The sequence below is a fragment of the Cetorhinus maximus genome, chromosome 32, assembly GCF_964194155.1.
Source record: "Cetorhinus maximus chromosome 32, sCetMax3.hap1.1, whole genome shotgun sequence".
NCBI lineage: Eukaryota > Metazoa > Chordata > Chondrichthyes > Lamniformes > Cetorhinidae > Cetorhinus > Cetorhinus maximus.
The window spans coordinates 14,944,597-14,965,868 of NC_135910.1; the positions used below are offsets into that span (position 1 = coordinate 14,944,597).

At 46.8% G+C, this 21,272-nt stretch overlaps 1 protein-coding gene across 5 annotated transcripts in view; it reads left to right on the forward strand.

Annotated features, from left to right (window-relative positions):
* Positions 1-653: 653 nt before the first annotated feature.
* Positions 654-21,272, forward strand: part of clasrp (CLK4-associating serine/arginine rich protein) — a 42,287-nt gene continuing 21,668 nt past the window's right edge. For 2 of the 5 annotated variants that reach the window (XR_013573925.1, XR_013573926.1), the window contains exons 1-14: positions 654-706; positions 1,221-1,301; positions 3,236-3,376; positions 3,527-3,624; positions 5,226-5,327; positions 6,220-6,299; positions 7,955-8,039; positions 9,684-9,826; positions 11,461-11,557; positions 12,343-12,421; positions 12,554-12,627; positions 13,057-13,098; positions 15,350-15,549; positions 19,971-20,234. Coding sequence is in view for 2 of the 5 variants with exons in the window: in XM_078533248.1 (XP_078389374.1) it covers positions 3,278-3,376; positions 3,527-3,624; positions 5,226-5,327; positions 6,220-6,299; positions 7,955-8,039; positions 9,684-9,826; positions 11,461-11,557; positions 12,343-12,421; positions 12,554-12,627; positions 13,057-13,098; positions 15,350-15,568; positions 19,971-20,234 (1,382 nt within the window). In the remaining 3 variants the exon portion in view is untranslated. Of the gene's footprint in view, positions 707-1,220; positions 1,302-3,235; positions 3,377-3,526; positions 3,625-5,225; positions 5,328-6,219; positions 6,300-7,954; positions 8,040-9,683; positions 9,827-11,460; positions 11,558-12,342; positions 12,422-12,553; positions 12,628-13,056; positions 13,099-15,349; positions 15,569-19,970; positions 20,235-21,272 lie in introns of all 5 variants that reach the window. The other 3 variants (XR_013573924.1, XM_078533248.1, XM_078533249.1) reach the window with 2 other exon arrangements.

Consider the following 21,272-nt stretch of genomic DNA (forward strand, 5'->3'; position numbering starts at 1 on the left):
GTGCTTTGGGAATTCCTGTGGTCACCTGAGGCTATGACCAAAGTGAATAAGCGCATACTTACCCACATTATACTCCATCTGCCAGTTTGTTGCCCACCCACTTAACTTATCTGTATCTTTTTTCAGCCTCTTTGTGTCCTCCTCACAGCTTGGTCTCTAGATTTAACTATGAACTTTGATGTTTCATGTTGCGGGGTGGGGTTGAACCCTAAGCAGCTCCTGCTGACATCCTCCAAAGGAGGGCCAATACTTTGCCCATAAAAGCACTCTTTGGGGCCAGTTAGTTCAGTTGGCATGTGGTTCAAGATAACACCACCAGTGTGGGGTCGGTCCCTGTTCTGGCTGAGGTAGACTTGGGACCTGCATCTCAGCTCTGACCCTGAGAATGGAAGGCAATGGCAAACCACCACTGACAAGAAAAAGGCTCAAGATGAAGCATCAGCAGATAATGAGCCAAGGGCCTGCCATCTGGCAGAGCACACCTGAAGACGAATGAGTGAAAAGCACTCTTAAAGTGGTGGACGAGAGACTCCTCCTGCGGAACTATGGTTGCAGCAGAATTGCCGGAGGAACCTTTTGGCTGCAGGTACCTGGAGCGGGGCGGAAGTGGCCGGGGGAGCGGAGGGTACAGCGGGGCGGAAGTTGCTCTCAGCGGCCAGAAAAAAAGGGGGGAAGAAAAGATGGCGGGGCGCTGCTAGTGTTTCAGGTAAAAGCTGCAGCTGGAGTGGAGCCTGGGGATGGGGCAGCTGGAGTGGAGCCTGGGGATGGGGGGAGCTGGGGCAAGACTTGTACCGACAAGGGTGAGAGGGGCTGGGGAATGAAAGCCTGGGAGCAAGGGCTGGAGCCTGGGCCTGGGAGCAAAGGTTGGAGCCTGGGCCTGGGAGCTGGAGCCTGGGCGCTGGGCCTGGGAGCTGGGAGTAAGAGTTGGAACCTGGGAGCTAGGGAGGGAAGGTCAAGCACTGGCCTTAGGGGAGAGGAGCCACTGATCCTAATCCAGGGAATCCTCTCAAATACCTTCCACCACAATAAATAGGGTGAACTGTGCCAAGATGCATTCTTGTTTTAAACATGTAATCTATTGGAATAAAGCACATAAAATGCTGGGAGTCACTTGCAGAGAGAGAGAAAGTTTCAGGTTGTTGGAAGTCCTTCCAAAGTCCTGGGGATCCAAGTTTTTCATTCCTTGCTGACACCTGTCTCCTTGTTCTGTCTCCCTGCAGATTGAATGCCGCTACCCACTGCCTGTCTTTTTACCTCTTTTTGCAGAACCGCTTGTTGCCCCCACTGCACAGGTGAAGTGAGTAAGTAATGTTTTTATAAGGATGCACAGAAGGTCAGGAGAACCTTTCCTTTGGCTGCTGTGTCTTCAGCTGCTTGAGTTTTACTTACTGGAATACGTTCCTTCAATCCCCCAAGCTCATCATCCCCTTCTTTGCAGCCCTCCTTAAAACCCAAACATTTGGTCATTTCTTGGCACTGTGTCCATTTTCTCTGTGCCTCAGCAAAATGCCTTGGGACATTTTTCTAAGCTAAAGGTACTATGGCCTCACCTTTGGTGATTCTAAACTTCCTCCCTGATCCTCTTACCCTCCTTTGAATTCACTGTCCTCCCAAAATCTATCCCTCTGTGTATACTATCTGTATTTTCTACCATTTTCCTCCATTGGTTTACTCCCATTGGTTACAGCCCCAACATCATTTTCTTCTGCATCGGAACCAAGAAGATGAAAGTCTTTTCTCCCTGCTTCACCCACCCACACCCACACACTCCCCCACACACACACCCCACCCCCCCACACCCACCCACACACACACACGCATCCCCCCAATCTTTTGGATGTGCATTTTTAAGCACCCAACTGCCCAACCTTTGACCCTATATTTGCCACTATATATCTGCAGTTGTCAATCTGTTTTTGGAGACTGTGGTGTAGTGGTAATGTCGCTGGACCAGTAATCCAGAGGTCCAGGCTAATGCTTTGGGGACACCGGGTTCAAATCCCACCACAGCAGCTGGTGGAATTTAAATTCAATCAGTAACAGTGACCATGACAGCTATCATCAGTTATCATAAAAACCCATCTGGCTCACTAATACCCTTTAGGGAAGGAAATCTGCCATCCTTACCTGGTCTGGCCTACATGTGATTCCAGACCCAGAGCAATGTGGTTTACTCTTAACTGTCCTCTGAGATGGCCGAGCAAGCCACTCAGTTCAAGGGAAATTAGGGATGAGCAGCAGAAGCCAGCCTTACCAGCGATGCTGGCATCTCACGAAAGAATATAACAAAGATAAATGCAAGTTGTTGATTGGTGCTTGTGCACAGTTCCCTGTCTCCTACGAGCTTTAGTGACAGGACTTGACCCACATTCACCGTCCCTGAAATTAAGACCGTATTGAAGAGCTGATCTCAGCTGGTGGCAACATTCACTGAGCAATGTCAGAGGAGATTACTGGCACGTACATCTACGATCTGCAATGTGTTAAATGTCCTATGTCTGGACACACCTCCTGATTTGGGGATGACCAGGGATCAAACCTGTTATTTGTGGCTCTGTACCACACTTGCAGGCCAGTTTCTTACCACCCATTGAAGGGAAACTGGGCCGTACATTTCCCTTGGTGCAAAACCTGAGCACTAGTCGTTTAGAATTTGAAATGTGGAGGGGAAATGTGTGTCTACGTGATATTGATTTATTCACTTGCACATGCCAGATGTCAACCTGTGCCAGCAGCATATAGGAAAGTCCACTGCCCACATCATAACTCGCACCAGGTCTTGCTCACCCTGAGCTTGCTGACCTACTTTGGCTCCCGGTCCAGCAATGCCTCGATTTTGAAATTCCCTTCCTTGTTTTTCAAATCACTCCATGGCCATGGCTCACTTCCGTATCTCTGGAACCTCATTCCACCGTGCAGCGCTTTGTGATCTCTGTGCTGCTCTAACTCCGACCTTTTTAATACCCCCGATTTCCTTTGCTCCACTATTGGTCCCTAAGCATTGAAATTCCCTCCTTTTAACCCCTCAGTCTTTCTATCCCCTCCTCCTTTAAGATGCCTCTTTGTTTGACAAAGCTCTTGACCATCTGCCCTGTTTCCTCCTCATGTGGCTCGGTATTAAATCTTGTCTGGCAACGTTCCTGTAAAACACCTTAACTGCATTCAAGGCACTCTATAAATGAAAGTTGTTGTTGGGTGCTGGTTATTGAACTGTAATCACTTTTTTCCTCTTCAGACTTGCTGTTTTGTGTAACTTGTGTCACACTAGGAACCCAGAATGTGGCACGAAGCTCGGAAGCATGAGCGCAAACTGCGCGGGATGATGGTGGACTACAAGAAGCGCGCAGAGCGACGCAGGGAGTACTACGAGAAGATCGTGAGTTTTTTTTTTGCCATGTTGCAGCATTCACTGTTTCGATTTGGGTTTTGTAACTTTCGGGTCAGTTCATGTTAAATTTTTTTAAAAAAAACGCTCAGAAAATTATTTTTCGACATGAATGGTGCTCTGCAATCTTTTGATTTCCAGAAAAAAGATCCAGCGCAGTTCCTGCAGGTGCACGGTCGGGCGTGTAAAATCCACCTGGATTCTGCCGTGGCCCTCGCTGCAGAGAGTCCCCTCAACATGTGAGTAACAATGTCGGGTTTACTAGACTGTTAAGGGGCTGTTAAATGATTCTCGCTTAGGGATTTTCATATGTGAGAGGTCCCTGGTTCGAATCCTGGACGAGCCCTTGCATGTTATCAGAGTCGCTGGTGGTCTTTTACATAAAAAGGGACTTCCCCTTAAAGGGGCTGTTAATTTGTTATTCAGTTTACTGGTTTTATTGGTATACTCAGAGTATATAAAGGGGACTGCTGGGACGCTATGTTGGTAGGTGGGAGGTAGAGTTATGTAATGCTGCATTCTGACAATAAACCTACTATCTGTGTCCAGATTCATACTTCTCAATCTGGCCTGGTATCCATTTAACATAGATTGATAGGTGTCAGATTATTGTAGTCAATTAAAGAAAGATTTGCATTTATATAGCTCCTTTCATGAGCACAGTACGTGCCCAAGTGCTTTACAGCCAAAGAAATAATTTTAAAATGTAGCCATTGGCTGCCACATCACATTTTATGCCCAGCACAAATTATCCCACAAAGAGCAGTGTGATAATGACCAGATAATCCATATTTTAAATACAAGTCAGGAGAGAAATATTGGCCAGAACACCAGCTGCTGTTCTTTGAAATAGCACAATGGGATCTTTTGCATCCACCTGAGAGGGCAGATGGGACCTCAGTTTAGCTTCTCACCTGAAAGACAGCACCTCTGATAGTGCAACACTCCCTCAGTACTACACTGGAGTGTCAGCCGTGATTTTTGAGCTCAAGTCCTTGCGTGGGACTTGAACCTTGAACCTTCCAACACAGAGGCCAGTGCACTAAGCCACAGCTGACACTCCCCTGCCTTTTCCCAGTTATATCCAGTCTTCTGTCTATTGGGGGTGCTGCTTTGAGTCGAGTATCACCGTATGTTGTGTTTTGGTGCTGCTATCTCCTTGGTGATTAGCACGCCTTCTGCCAGGTGATGTTAAGTTCACTGGCTATATTCTGTAAGTAACAGTCGGAAGAGATAGGAACAGGAGTAGGCAGGTAAACCACTCGGTCATTGAGGATTTGGATATGGTTGCACAGTGCTTGAGGATTTGTGTAAGGTTGTAGAGCTCCCAGGCTGACTCTGCGAGGAAGGGTCCAAGCTGCCGTGGCAGCTTAGGATCTTGTCACAGAGGTGAGGCATCATTAGAGAATTGTATGGCACCCACACTGGCTGCTTTCAACAGTTACGCAGTTCCTCCACTGTTTAATAGTCTCATTTTAATAACTGATTCAAACTCACTTCTCAGCTCCACCTGCTGGTTGCATCCCCAACTATTTTGTTACAGGTTCCTGTTGACATACCAAATTTCCATTCTAAATGTTTACCTATGGAGCTTCCAACATTAAATGTTGTCAAAAACATAATGGAAAAAGGAAGCGTGTACACGTTATTTATGATATCCTGGTTCCATTGGGAGCACTCTGACTTCTGAAAATTTGTTGGTTTAATTTCCACTCCAGAGCTTTAAGCAGATAATTCAGGCTGAGCCTCTAAGTGCTGAGGTATTACCTGTACATGGTGTTTCTTGTTCACGATTCCGTCGCCCAGTCATTCTAACGATCCTGTGTTTCTATTTTCCAAGGATGCCCTGGCAGGGTGATACGAACAACATGATAGATCGGTTTGATGTCCGGGCACATCTGGATTATATCCTGGAGTACACCCCACCCTTCCTGTGCGCTCTGTGAGTATCAACGCGATGGAAGGAGGGGAATTTTCATCCCTTCGTTTTTCATATAAAGAGAACCCCTTCTTTTGCAGCCTCCACTAGTTGTCAGAGGTCCTGGGAACCACAGACCCTCACACAGTTTAACCTGAATGCCATTCCACAGCCACCAAAGTAAGAGGGTTGGTCTCTGAGCTTGGTGTGTATTGCTAGAAGGTACACAAAATTATATTGTAAAGGACCGTCTGTAGTTAAACGGCTGCTTGGTAATATAGAGCTTGCATCTTGCTGAAAAGAGAGACACGTTACCAAAGCTTTTTATCTTGTACTCATCAGGACAAACGCAAGCTTCAAAAAGCTACGGCAACTGGTCAGTCTTTTCAGCAATCTTCAAGTCCGTAGTTACACAGGGCACCTTTAAATCCAGGCTGTCACCAAGCTCCCCAGTGGCCTGGTGAACAATCACACTGGCTGGTGATCTAGATGCCCATACTGATTGGGCAACTCCCACGGGTGTTGTGTTAGCCTCTCTTAAACACGCCAGCAGTTAAAGTGGGCCTCCCCCGGAGTGAGCATAGGAGGAGACGAGAAATGAGCTGGAGCTGCTGATTACCCTCGGTTTTGAATATGCTCAGTGACTGAGCATCTTCTGGGTTAGAGGATTCCAGGGATCCACAACCCGTGATGAGAGAATTCCTCTTTGTCTCAGTCCTAAATGGCTGACTCCTTATCCAGTTCTAAACTCTCCACGGAGAGATATAATCTATACCATCCAAGCATCACACCAACTTATTTGGGAGGTTGCAAAACCCAAGAACCAATTTGTTTGTTTGAAGAATAGACCCTGTGTCTCTTGGGTTAAAAGATAACAATTAGAACGAGTGACAGAGATTTATTTTCTCTTATCCAGCTCTCCAGAACATGACAATGATGAACGGAAGTGCAACTACGAGCGATATAGAGGCCTGGTTCAGAACGATTTTGCAGGCAGTAAGTTTCCAGTCTGTTCAGCAACCCTGTCAGTAGAACCTAGCTGGATTTGTATTAGTGAGGTTGTTGCGATAGTCCAGCAGGTAAATTGGCCAAGCTGGTGGTTGTCCAAATCGTAAAACAAAAAAGGAGACCTAACCTGTTCGGTTTTTCCTGACAATGCCCCCTCTCACTTCTTACATCATCCTTGTTTCTGCCTCTTCTCAGCTGTGTCCGCGGGCAGTGCCATGGGAGACCAACTTCGTTCTCTGTTTTCAAAAAGTACAAATGACCTTTGCTTGGCTTGCATTAATAATCACAGCTCCACCAGCACAGTTCTTGTGCCAATCACTTTGATAAAAGGAGGACAGGACACACTGAAAATATACAGCAGCCACCTGAAGGGAGGGTTAGGAACGTGGGAACCAGGAGAGGGGCCATTCAGCCCCTCGAGCCTGTTCCACCATCCAGTTAGATCATTGTTAATCTGTGTTGCAACGCCCCACCTATCCAACTTGGTTAATGTTTGAAGTGATGGCCCTTTGTCAGAACTGAATTATTAACCTGCCTTTTAAGTCAGAACGTAATAAATAGGAACAGGAGTAGGCCATTCGGCCCATCGAGCCTGCTCCGTCAGTCAATAGGATCATGGCTGATCTGCTTGTGGCCTTACCTCCGTTTTCCTGTCTGTCTCTCATAATCCTTGACGCTCTTGTCAATCAAAAATCTCCCTAACTCAGCCTTGAATATATTCGATGACCCAGCCTCCGTTGCCCTCTGAGGAAGAGAATTCCAAACACTAAAGTCCCTCCGAGAGAAAAAATTCCTCCTCATCTGCACCTCCTGCTCGGAGACCCCTTATTTTTTAAACTATGACCAGCCCTCGCCCAGTTCTAGTCTCCCACATGGGGAAACATCCTCTCAGCATCTACCCTGTCAAGCATCCTCAGAATCTTATATATTTCAATAAGATCACCCCTCATTCTTCTAAACTCCAATGGGTATAGTTTCCTCCTGCTTATCCTTTCCTCATAAGGCAACCCTTTCATCCCATGAATCAGTCTAGTCAACCTTTGCTGAACTGCTTCCAAAGCAAATATATCCCCCCACCCCCCCTTTAAGAGACCAAAACAGTGCACAGTACTCCAGATACAGCCTCACCACTGCCCTATAATAACATCGCAGTTTAGAGTAGATCATCCAATGAGCATAGGCCCAACCTACTCAACTTTTCCTCATAAGAAAATCACTTCATCCCAATGTGTACCTTCTCTGAACTGCTTCCGATGCATGTATATCCCTCCATAAATAAGGAGACCAAAGCTGTACGCAGTAGCTAGGTATGGTCTCGCCAATGCCCTGTACAGTTGTAGCAAGGCTTGCCTACTTTTATACTCTGCCCCCTTTAGTCAACCTTACATTTGCCTGCCTAATTACTTGCTGTACCTGCATGATTCATGTATGAGGATACCCAGATCCTTCTGTGCCGCAGCATTCTGCAGTCTCTCTGTTTAAATAATATTCTCCTTTTCTGTTCTTCCCACCAAAATGGACAACCCCACATTTTCCCACATTGTACTCTTACTCATCACACCCAGTGATTTTTGTTCAGATTTCAGTTTTCCAGCATTCACTTTTTTTTTAAAAAAACCTTCTGGTCTTTTTCTGTGTTTCAGTTGCTGAGGAGCAGTGTCTGTACCAGATATACATCGACGAGCTGTACGGGGGCATGCAGAAACCCAACGAAGATGAGAAGAAGAAGTATGTGCAGAATCCAGGGGGAGGGAGGGTGGAAGGATGGAACAGGAAGTAGCTATGCATTGTCTCTCTCTTTTTGTTTCCCAGACTCTCTGATACCTTAGTGCCCAAGTGGACCCAGGTTTGTGTAGAGTGAACTCATGTTAATTGGGCCTAATGCCATTGGCTTTGATGTCGCCTTGAGCTAGGATATGGGCTGAAGGAAGAGAAGAGAAATCTATTATTAAGTACTTGCAGGAAAGAAACATTTAGCCCAAAAGGTCCTTGCTGGTGTAGGTATGCACCACACGAACCACCTCCCACCCCTCTGCACCTCACCCCATACACATATCCATCCATTCCTTTCTCCCTCATGTATTTATCTAGCTTCCCCTTAAATGCATCAATGCTATTTGCCTCAACCATTCTCAGTAGTAATGCATTCTCACCAGTCTCTGGGTAAAGAAGTTTCTCCTGAATTCCCTACTGGATTTATTAATAAGTACCTTTCTGTTTATGGCCCCTAGTTCTGTCTGGTGTTGCTCGCAAGTGGAAACATCATCTCTGCACACACCCTGTCAAAGCCTTTCGTGATCTTAAAGGCCTCTGTCAGGTCGCCCCTCAGTCGTCTCTTTTCTAGAGAAAAGACCCCCAGCCTGTTCAGTTTTTCCTGACGGACATAACATCTCAATTCTGGTCTCTGCCGACATTCCTACTCCTCACGACCCAGTGAGGTTTGAAATGGAGCTCAGCTGTGATGCCTCTGCAGTGGAATAGTTTGCAGGTGCTCAAAGCAAAGACTGCCCATGAAATACTGAGATTTCAGAAATGCTAGCCATAATAGGCAAGAGAGTAAGAACTAATTGCACTTGGTTCTAATTGCAAAAGAACTAAAGCACTGCTATGTTGACAAACATGATTGTGTGAAACACTTGGGTTTTAAATGTGTCTGAATTCTATAGCAGGGTTGACATGTAAACAGCAGTAGTGATCCCCTTGCTTTGAATTCTATGCCTTTCATCACAAGCAGTGGTGCTGGGAAAGATTGGGTGGCAAAGTCAGCTTCCATGTCACTTTTTGCCTCTGGCTTCAAAGGGAATCACTGTGGGTATAAAGTGGGTATAAAGCCTTTCCCTCGACTGACTGAATTGACATCTGTGAATCTTTAGCCCTTCACTGAGTGCTCTCCAGCTGCTGGGAAAAGGCCAGTCAAAGAAAGATCTTTATTTAGTGCCTAAAGATGCCTCTTAGAAATTTTGTAGAATTACGTTACAAAGAATTTGCAGCCCCAGAAACAGGCTGTTTGCCCAGTTGGTCCATGATGATGTTTATGCTGCACACAAGCCTCCTCCGCCCCCCTTCCTTCATCCCACCCCAAGCATATCCTTCAATTTCTTCCTCCTTTATCTACATATGTAGGTTCCTTTTAAATGCACCTATATTATTCCCCTCAACTACTCCACATGTGGTAGCAAGTTCCACACCTCCACCACTCCCTGAGTAAAGAGATGTGCTGAAGAGCTCCACAATTAATGAAACATATTGAAGTGTTATGTCTGTTGTTACTTCGGTGAATGTGGCAGCCGTTTGCACACAACAAGATGCAGCCCCCACCGCTCCCCCTAAACAATACCCACTTAATCACCCGTCCATCTTGCTCCCTAACAGACTGGCAGAAAAGAAAGCTTCAATCGGCTACACTTATGACGACAGCTCAGTGACCACAGACGAAAAGATCGAGGAGAGGGACGAAGATGAAGAGGAAGATTCGGATGAGAAGAGCGACTCGGATGAAGAGATCCCTGATATAGGTGAGCTGCAGCAGTGTCCCTGAGAACTGTCCAGAAATCTCCGTAGCAGCAGAAGGCATGTTAACTGTTTAAACAGGAAAGGGTCCAGTCAGTTCTTAACATTAAGGATCAAATTCCTGACCCCAGTGAAGATGTGTGTGTTGCTCCTGGGTTTGGCAGCTCTAGTCTGGCTTCCAGAAGGAAAGAGATTTGAGAGGGAAATTGAATGGGGTTACAAAGGAGATAAAACTGGGAAACCTGAAATACGATTAGAAAATCTGGAAATACAGAGCAGATCAGACAAGTGTTTGAAAAGACAAAAAGGGCAGGTTAATGTTTTGGATGCTGATGGTTTGAATGAATTCCAATCTGACAGCATCTGCATCCTGAATACAATTTAAAGTTTTGTTACCCTTAGTGTTGCTAATTAGCCTGCACTGCATTCCAAGATTAAATGGGTGCTCCATCAAATTCCATAAAGGACTATTGCAGTGCAGGTAGACTGAAGCAAGAATATTACTTCAAGGTCAACCAGACCAATAGGACAGAACTTTAGAGGTTAGTTGCTTTTGTCATGTAGGGGAACAGAGCAGGCAATTTGCATACGAGGTTCGATAAGCCGTGAGGTGAGCGACCAATAATTCTGTTTCCATTGGCATTTTCGGGAGAACTCTGCTGCTCTTTTGAGTGCTGCTTCGGGACCTTTTATATCCACCTGAACAGGCAGGTTTGACATCTCATCTGAATGATGGCACCTCTGACAGTGCAGTGCCACACTTCAGTGCCAGCGTTATGTGCTTCCGTCTTGGAGTGGAGCTCCAACCTAGAACTTAATGATTCATGCGAACTGAACCAAGCTGTATTTTAAATTTAACCCGCATGGTAAAAATAAATTCTTCACTCAGTTGATAACACTTCCAGTTAATTACCGGATAACTACTGGATAAAGTAATAGCGTCAAAGCCATTTGGTGAGTTCAGAATGCCAATGAGTGTTAGGGTAGGTGAAATGAAGCACCAGAAGAGGAGAGTGCGGTGTAGTGGTAATGTCACTGGGTTAGTAATCCAGCCGCCCAGGTTAGTGCTTTGGGGACATGGGTTCAAATCCCACCTCGGCACTGGTGGAATTCAAATTTAATTAACAAATTCAGTGAATTAACGATTTTAAAAATGCCCTTTAGGGAAGGAAATCTGCCATCCTAACCTGGCCTGGTCTACATGTGACTCCAGACCCACAGCAATGTGGTTGACTCTTAACAGCTCTCGAGTGCAATTTGGGGATGGGTAACAAATGTTGGCCATGCCTGTATCCATATCCTCCCATATCCCATGAACAAAAAAAAAGGATGAGATCAGAGGGCTGAAAGACTTATTTAAGAAGCGTAAAATAAAGCCAGTGAATTTATCATAAGTAGCAGGAGTAGGCCATGTGGTCATCATAGAGGTGATGGTTTATACAGAGACCCTGTCATGTAAATGTTATTGTTTTACAAATAAATTGGCCAGGAAGGGAAAGTGGCTCCAATTAGTTTCTGAATGTGTGGTTTTTCCCTCTTTACCTTTGAATCAAGTGCATTGTTCAGGCTATATTTTTGCTGCCAGTCTAGATTGAAGTTTTCTGTGAAGTTTTCTGAATGTTTACTTCCTGCCCTTAAGATGTTGAAGTGGACGTTGATGAATTAAACTCTGAACAGACTTTGGAGCTGAACAAACTCGCTACCACTTATGGGATGTCTGAAGGTGACTTTGTCAGGTGAGGCTAAAATGCATCTGTAGTTAGTTGACAGGCACGCCATCTCCTGAGGTTGCAGCTAGTCATAAAAACATAAGAAATAGGAGCAGGTGTAGGCCATTTGGCCCCTCAAACCTTCTCTCTCACCAATAGATAATGGCTGATCTGATGTGGCCTTCCTGCCTGACAACCGCCCTGCCCCCCTCCCATAACTTCCTCGTCAATCAAAGATCTGTCTGAGCCAGCCTCCTCTGTTCTCTGTGGGAGAGAATTCCAAACACTAACAACCCTCCGAGAGAAGAAATTCTTCCTCATCCCCATCTTAAATGGGAGACCCCCTATTTTGAAACAGCCGACAGAAAGGTTCCTGATTCAGGTCTAGTGTGTGCCAAATTAATTGGTCTTCTAGTGGGAGTGGGTTTATAGGGGCTACATTTGGGCTTGACACCTTTTGGTTAAGGAACTGGCATTTACACAGCCACCTTCTGGTGTAGTCACTGTTTTAAACATAGGGAAAAATTGCTTCTTGAAGGTTGATGGGTTGGGAGAAGATAGCTTATGGGTAAGAGCCCCACACGAGCTTCAGAAGAGGGGGGATTTCTCCATCTCCTGTCTTCTTCCGGAAGGCTAGACAGCAACGTGCAGTGGAGAGGCTGGGGGGGCAACCTGATGGCACACTCTGAGCTGGAATGATCAGTAATACCTGAGGGGCACCAAGCCTGTGTCTTTCACCGCCAGTCACAATGTTGTGAAGGGTTCAGCCTGTGGTCGAATTTTAAAACCGCATCCTCATTTTCTGCCTGAAGGATGCTGCGGAAAGACAAAGAGGAGGTGGAGGCAATTAAACACGCCAAGGCCCTGGAGGAGGAGAAGGCAATGTACTCGGTAAGGGCGTCCATTCTTGTTCTTCCTGTACCAGCAATGAGAGAGAGTGCGCGCATGCTGGACATTGCTGTCGGTGCCAGGGTCCGGTGCAGGTGAGCAGTATAATTATTTTGTCATGGTTCCTGTTTGCAGGGGAGAAGGTCACGTCGACAAAGGAGGGAATTCAGAGAGAAGCGTTTGAAGGGGAGAAAAATCAGCCCACCCAGGTACAGACCACTTTCTCCAGCGTCTTCTCTCATTGCCTCCTCTTTTCAATCCCCCGTCTTATTTATATAACAAAAAAAGAGCAGGTACGTGCCCTTTTTCCTGATCATGGCCACACTGTCAGTGTGACGCTAAAACCTGGTGAAGATTCATATCTGGTTTTTAAAAAAAAAAAATCCTTGTGGATTTGCCGGTTTTCTCCCCGTCTGTTCTGACGGGCGCTGATGGTTGGGCTCAGTTCCACTTACCGTGGACGTTTTCTGGTACCTTGCCCAGGTAGTCATTCTGCCCGAAATGGCGGTGTTGCCATCATGCTGGGCGGACGAGGCTGGCTTTTTCTGTTGGCAGGGACTGCCGCCTAAGGGGAGAGAGGCGAGGAGGGCAGACGTGTTTAGGAGTCGGTCCATGATGTTGTTTCCTTTGCTTTTCAGTTATGCGAGGAGGGACAGCCCAACGTACGACCCATATAAAAGGTAAATTTTTAACCTTCCAACTGCAGTACGGGTAGGAGAGTTCAAACTCATAGAGCAGCCCATTCCTGTGCGGTAGAACACAGACAATCACAAGGACCAGCTGAGAAGGATTTGCAGAATGATGCTGGATATTTGGGAAAGAAGAAGTGATAATAAAAAGAGCTTCTTCTCACTTGTTGCATCAATTTCCTTCCCTCCCTTCCCCAAACCCCACCGCAACCACCACCACCCCACACGGCATTAATTGCTTGTTCAGTTCTGCGGGCTCTGCTATCTCAGTTGTGACACCAGACAGTGAGTGTGTTGACAAGCTCTGAACGGAGGCTTCAGGGCTGAACCTCAATCCTGTCATCATCCGACAGATGCCAGCAGGTATTTGCCATCTGACGTTCAGGACTGGGCACTGGAATAATTATCTCTGCTGTAGTTCAGGGGCACTAAGCCCACTCCAGTCACCGAGGTGAGCTGGGCTTTAGTGGTATGGCAGGGGGGGAGAAATGTTGGTATCCAGTGAGATTCTGTAATATGACTTAGCTTGTTACTAGTTGAGGGAGCTGAGCTTTCAAAGGGAACTCTTTTGGAAGTGTGTACCAATAGATGAGGTTTTGTGGCACATGGGTAGCGTCTCCGCCTTTGAGCCAGAAACTCTGCATTTGAGTCCCGCTCCAGGACTTAATGGCCAAGGAAGGTGCGTTCATAACGCGGCCAAACAGGTTGAGTATCTGCCAATCCTTCCAACACACGCCAATAGCAGGTAGTAAGAGCGGGAGAGATTCCTGGTCAGCCGTGTGATGGAAAGAACATTGGAGCCTTAACCATCACTATCCATAGCTCCAGACTACAACATGCATGTGAGTGTTGCCACAGCAACTTGAACTCCGAGTGAACTATAACACACCACCACTAATAGATACAATTGCTTTCTCCCCACCATGACAGCATAAGGACAGGAGGAAACCGTTCAGACCCTTGAGCCTGTTCCATTGTTCAGTTAGATCACACTGATCTGTACATCAACTCCGTATACCCACCTTAGCTTCACAATTCCTCTACAATCTTATCTCGCAACAACCTTAGGCGATCTCAAAAATCTTAATTGGCCTTTTTGGGGGGAGAGTGTTCCCGATTCTCACAGAGGAGGAAATGCTTCCTGATTTTCCAAATGGCCTAGCCCCATCTTGCAGATTGTGCCCCATTTGTCCTGGATTCCCCCACCAGGTGGACGCGAGTTGGAATATACCTTCACGGCTGCCATCAGTCCCCTGAGTTGGACGTACACTTCACTTCAAGTCTGAGGAACAGGCGATAGCGGATTGTCATATTGAACAGGCTGAGGCTTTCAGTGAAACCAGTCTGCTTGAAGTTTTCCGTTTCCAATTCACAGTGCTTGACTGCCGCAGTTAGTTCCGATTTGTACAGGAATGCATCCAGCTACTCCCAATCATCCCAACAAGGTTATCTTGTCATCTGTTGGTGATAAACTATGGCACATGTTGCAAGTAATGATACTAGACAATAATACAGATACAGCTGTACAAGCTCCTTCTGTCTTGTTGGTTCCAGTTTGCTTTGCGGCCTCTGGGCTGACTGGAAGGCAACATTTTATTTTTCTTTATTTATTCTTTCAAGGGATGTGGGTTGCCCATCCCTAATTGCCCTTGAACTGAGTGGCTTGCTAGGCCATTTCAGAGGGTAGTTATTCCCGAAAGGGCATTATTAGTGAACCAGACGTGTTTTCGCAGCAATCAATTGAGACTAGCTTCTGAACTCCAGACGTTTTTCTTTTATTAAATTTAAATTCCACCAGCTGCCGTGGTGGGATTTGAACCCATGTCCCTAGAGCATTAGCCTGGGCCTCTGGATCATCAGTCCAGCGACTTTACCACCATGCCACCGACCGTGTCTCTCTGATTTTTTTATATGTTGGAATGGTTGGTCTATTCAGTCTAGCGAGCTGCACTTCCTTGTGATTGTGGTTGCACCGCATCAAACTGCCCCTAAATCTGCCAGGAATTCTAGCACTGGAAATATTACCCCAATGTGGTCAAGGGTGTTGAGGTTAGAATTGGGACAGTCTTCAGTGAGCTTTACTCTGCAAACTATCCTGTGCTTGGGGTTGTTGATGACTCATTAAGGGAGCTTTACTTCACGCGTTAACCTTTAGTGTGTTTGCTTAATGGACGGTTGCTGGGGGCTTTTTACTGTCCTAACCCCACAGTGTAAAGTGCAGTAACGCTTGTGCACCCTTCAGGTCACAGTCCGAATCCAGCTCGGGGACAAGATCACGGTCACGTTCAAACTCCCCAACCCATGAGGAGAAGATCACTTACATCACAAGCTTCGGGGGAAGTGAAGACGAGGGCGGGTCGACAGCACAGTCAGGAGTGACCACAGCCAAGGCCCCGCTGGGCAGGCACCGGACCTCCAATTCGCTGCAAAGCTCTGGCACAGGTCATACCAGCTCTTCCCGGTCGGTAATTTTCAAAATCATTCCTTTACCGTTCCCAAAGACGCTGCTTGTGATACTAGGGTGAAAGGTTGGAACTTCCTAAAGAGGGAAGCTTTTGTGTTTTAACCATCTTGTATTTAGTTTAATTCTGAGAACAGCCAAGGCCCCTCACAATACAGGGCACATTGTCATTGTTGGAAAGAGTAAAGAGAGAAGCGGAGATAAATCGGAAAGCAACGTGGCTTTTAAAAATCCTCTGGCTTGCGGAGAAGAGACTCGGGGAGGTCAGGGTGTCCAACTTTGCGAATGTGTGTAATGTACCATGTCTGAAGAACATTCAGGCTGTATCTGATCTGTAGAGCTCTGGCTTGAAACATCAGGACACGCAAGCTGCAGGCCCTGGGCTATTTGTGGTCCCGTGGTCTGTCTCTGTCCCACGGAACTGTTGCCCCTCAGCCCTATTCATGCTTATACTTCCGACTAATCTGTGTGTGGATCAGGTGGTTTAGAATAACCTGTCTCCTTTGCTGGATAAATCCTAAATTGCCTAGATGAGTTCAAATCTGTCGCTCGATCGTATCTCAATTAAGGGCACCGTGGCTTCATGTATGACTTTATATATGTGGCCTGAGCCTGCATCATCTGCATCCTGTGTGAACTCAAAGCCACTTGAGATATAGACAGGCACGTTGTCATGGACATCATAAAGAAGCTTGTCTGTTTGTTCCTTGATATGTTATGTTGCTGCACATTATTCCTCACCCACACACAAACCATTTGATGCACGGTCAACCTGTCAGCTTGGGGCGGGACAGAGTGGCCTGGTGCATTGCCACAGAGTAGACTGGGTGTGAAACTCCATGTTGCCAGGAGGGTAGACGGGCCAGGCAGTAAGCCCATGCCAGGGCGGTAGGGGGTTTGTGGGGCGTGGTAGGTAGGTGGCGGGCAGGGGTGGACAAGCCAAACAGTAAGTGCCGTACTCCAAGAGGGTGGGCAGGGAGGGTAAACACAGTGGCAAGGAGGGTGGGCAGGACGGGTAGACAGGCTTGGTCGTAAGGAACGGTGCTGTTGGGTGGCCTGAAATGCAGCCCCATGTAACTGAGAGTCTGAGCTGGTGACTCGGCCATTGGTGTACAGAGCCTGTAACAAAGTTTATAACTTTCATGATCACGGGCCTTTTACCTGGGCTATTGTGAAAGAATAGCAGTGGTATTGCATCAGCTCGAAAATGTTGTGTAAATCTGAATCCCCCGAGAGAGAGAAAATCATAAGATCCAAATAAACCTGACTTGGTAGTTTCCAGCAAGTGTCTTTTTTTTTGCAAGCTAAGCTGTAACTAAGGAAGTTGAGCTGACTGTCTTACTGTACAGTGTCTCTTAGTAAACTGACAAATGCGCAATGTGACTTAATAAACTGACCACAGTTAAACTGGGTTCCAAAAATTTGAGTCAGAGGCTGGGAATTTTGCGGCGAGGAACTCACCTCCTGACTCCCCAAAGCCTGTCCATCATCTACAAGGCACAAGTCAGGAGTGTGATGGGATACTCCCCAATTGCCTGGATGAGTGCAACTCCCACAACACTCGAGAAGCTTTACACCATCCAGAACAAAGCAGCCTACTTGATTGGCACCACATCCACAATCATTCACTCCCTCCACCGCTGACGCACAGTGGCAGCAGTGTGTACCATCTACAAGATGCACTGCAGCAACTCATCAAGGCTCCTTAGACAGCACCTTCCAAACCCACGACCTCTACCATTCAGAAGAACAAGGGCAGCAGATGGATGGGAACAGCACTAGCTGGAAGTTCCTCTCCAAGCCACTCGCCACCCTGACTTGGAACTATATCGCCGTTCCTTCACTGTTGCTGGGTCAAAATCCTGGAACTCCCTCCCTAACGGCCTTGTGGATGGGCAATAAATGCTGGCCCAGCCAGCAACGCCCACATCCCATCAGTGAATTTTAAAAAAAGCAAAATCAGGCTGATCATTTCCACACACACTGTTGTAGCATAATTCTTCATGGAGGTACGTTGGAGTGACTGTGAAGCACTGATCTGTGAGGAAGGAACAAGATTTTTGAGTCACCTTGGCCCTAAAGATTCTGTCGTTCTGAATGGAGGGAATTTGGTCAAGTCTATTTGTTATTTAATCCCTCTGCAATAATTAGATTTTTTTTCAATAACTACCGTAAATCAAAATAAATTCTGCTCGCGGACTCGATGGGCCAAAGGGCCTCTTCTGCACTGTGAAATTCTGTGAAAATATTGGCCCCTCTTACTCCGCTTCTAGCAACTGTTATTCCACCAGCTTTAAAATGTTGTGCAGTAGTTCAACATCATTTCATGCAAAGTTGGAACAAGTGACAACAACTTGAGGAGGGTTCACAAAAGGCAATAGGTGGGCAGCAGTCAGGCAGTTGGGGAAACGTGCGTAGCTGTGGTGTTAAGGTCCTGGGAGGGTTTGTTTTTGAAGGCTGAGTAAAGATGTAACAAAACGGGGAGGGTTAGGGTTCAGTGTGTGTGGGGTGGGGTCTGACACGTGAAGGTCCGCAGCTGATGGTGGAGGATGTTAGAGCAGTTCCAAAGCCTCCGAATGACATACTCCCGCTCCGAGTTCTTGTGTTCTTGAATGGCCTCTCTCCGTGACCCTTTGTTTACAGGTAAAATTGCTGAAAGGGAGAATGTAAATGAGGAACCACATCCAAAACCAGAGAGCACAGAAGTAGGTAAGAGAGGAAACCTTTACTGGTGACTGGTGCCATGTAGGGGTGAGCCACAGAGCTGGGTGTTAGAGGAGGATAGAGTGGCCGACAGTGTTGAGGAGGCTGACCAGAGGTGAAGTGCCGAGTTGCGCATTTGCTGCTGACAGAAGCCAGGCTGAAGGGAATTCCAAATGGGATATTCTGGTGGCAGTGGTTTTCCATAAGTCCTGACAAAGTGAATGTTGCAAATGGAGCAGGAAATGGAAGGGTCGATGGTGTGTATTTTAAAGGGAGGGTGTGATGGCACCAGTTTGAAAGATGGGTTACCTGTCGAAATCAGGGGAATAGTTCATGATTCCATTAAGGGTTAGACCAAAGAGAGGTGGGCAAGAGGCCAGGAAATGGTGGAATGGCTGAGTAGATGGGCTCGATTAGGGATTGAGGATCTCAAAGATTTTATTTTTAAGAATTGAGGACACAGACTGTGAAAGCTCCTGGCTGGTGACAGCATTTTGGACAAGTGTTAAGACGAGTTATTGCCTCGTGTGCATGTGTTATCCATAAGGAAAATATACACCAGGAGCTGACCATGTTGTCCTCTGCAGTGAGCAGCAACTTATGCTGGATGATGACGGGCGTTAAGCATCGCAAATGTTTTTCTATGTCAAAGGTGCCATATAAATGCAAACTGAGCCATGCACGACCAATTTCAGTGGCAGCAAAGCTTCCGTGTTGAAGGAAGATTCTCTGAAAGCGTTAGGCCATGATGAGCAGGGATTAACTGGAAGTTTGTGGCTGTTTTAATGAAACGAGACTTGCTCTTGTGCAACTCCCCCTCGTGTGAAACACCTTGACATTTTTCAGCAGTTAATCTGAGGTGCCGTGTTAATCATGCAGGCAAACAGTGGCCATTTTGCACACAACCAGAACCCACAGAACCATTGAGATGTATAACCGGATAATCTGTCTCTGGTGGTAATGGTTGGGACCTTTTGAAATCCCCCTTCACCACCACAGCAGGCAGAAGGGGCCTCGGTTTAACCTTGCTTTCTTCGATACAACGGTCCACTCAATACTGCCTGGGATTTAAATGTTGAGTTCCTGGGGTGAGGCAAAAATCACCTGATTCAGGAACTACCTAACACTGAACTTTCAAGTTCAAAGACAGAAAATGCTGGAAATCCTCAGGTCTGGCAGCAACTGTGGCGGGAGAAAAACATAGTTTAACGTTTCAGTTCAATGAGCCTCCATTAGAACTGGGAAAAGTTCGAAATGTGATATCTATGTCTTCCACCATGTCACAGACCTTCCCTTTTGTCCTTTTTCTCACCCACCCCTCGCTCATAACCTATTACATTTCAGACTTCCCCCAGTGCTGATGAAAGGTCATCGACCTGAAATGTTAACACTGTGTCTCCCCCCACACAGATGCTGCCTGACCTGCTGAGTATTTCCAGCACTTCCTCGTCTTTATTTCAGATTGTCAACGTCCGCAGTATATTTACTCGTGTTACTGAAACTTGGAGCCCATGGTAGGAGCTCTGGGTTCCCCCTCGGGTGTCCTGTTTTTTACTTTTGTGACTCTATGCGCGTGTGGATTTGAGAATAAGAAAGTTGCAGTGCGATTGGCCTCAGTGCCTGCAGACTGAAATGTCATTTATTCCGTTGGTTTTCATTTTCGTTTTTTTCTCCTGTTTTCTTCCTTTTACTCCCGCAGGCATCGTTCCTCTTCCTCTTCCAGATCCTCCAGATCTCGGTCAGGCTCTCGCAACCACCGCTCCCGCGGGCACCGGCGGTCGAGCCGGTACTCGCGGTCCCGGTCCCGCTCCCGCTCCCGCTCGCGCAACAGGCACTACTCCGGCTCCCGCGGGCGTTACGGCAGAGGCGGCTCCCGAGACGGACGGCGCTGCTCGCGTTCGCAGTCCCGCTCGGCCGACAGGACGCGATACGTCAGCTCTCGCAGCCGCGGCAGGCGGTCCAGGTGCGCGGCCGAGTCGGCGATACCGCAGCCGTCCGTTATACCGTCAGGAAAGAGTGACTAGGCTAGGGCTGTTTACTTGAGATAAGAAGAGGCTCAGGGCTGACCTGATAGAGTCATTTAAAATTATGAAAAGGTTTGATGGAGAAGACTTAGGGAAGGCTTTTTTGCTTGTGGGAAAGACCAAAACTAGGGGCTAGAAATATGATGGCCACTAATAAATTCAGTAGGGAATTCAGGAGAAACTTCTTTATCCAGTTGAGCAATGTCTCGATTTTAAAATTGTCATCCTGTTTACAAATCCCTCCATTGCCTTGCCCCTCCCTATCTCTGTATAATCTCCTCCAGCCCCACAACTCATTAGATATCTGCGCTGCTCTAAACACTGGCCTCTTGCGCATCTCCGATTTTAATCGCTCCACCATTGGCAGCCGTGCCTTCAGCTGCCTGGACCCTAAGCCCTCCCTCAAACCTCTCCACCTCGCTGCCCCACTTTCCTCCTTTAAGATGCTCCTTAAAACCTACCTCTTTAACAAGGCTGCCCTAATACCTCCTTTCGTGTCTCGATGTAATATTCTGTTTTATAATGCTCCTGTCGAATGCCAAAGGACCTTTTTTTATGCTAAAGGCACGATATAAATGTAAGATATTTTTAGAATGTGGAACTTGCAACCACAATGAGTGCTTGAGGCAAATAGCGTAGATGTTTTTAATGAGGAAGCTGGATAAACACACGAGGGAGAAAGGAATAGAAGATATGCAGATAGTGAGATGGAGGGAGGCTCAAATGGAGAATAGCCTGAGTGACCAGTTTCTACGCTGTACATTCTATGCAACAAAAACTTGCATTTACATAGAACCTTTCTGTGCAGAGAGCTGTCCCAAGATACTTCACAAAGCTGTGAGGGGTCAGTAGGGGGAGGGGGAGAAATAAAGAGATAACAAGGTAGAGCAAGAAGAGTGACTAGAGCCTTGGTCAAAGAGGTGGATTTTAATGTGGGTCTTAGAGGAGGAGGAGAGCTGAATGGGGTAGCTTAGGAG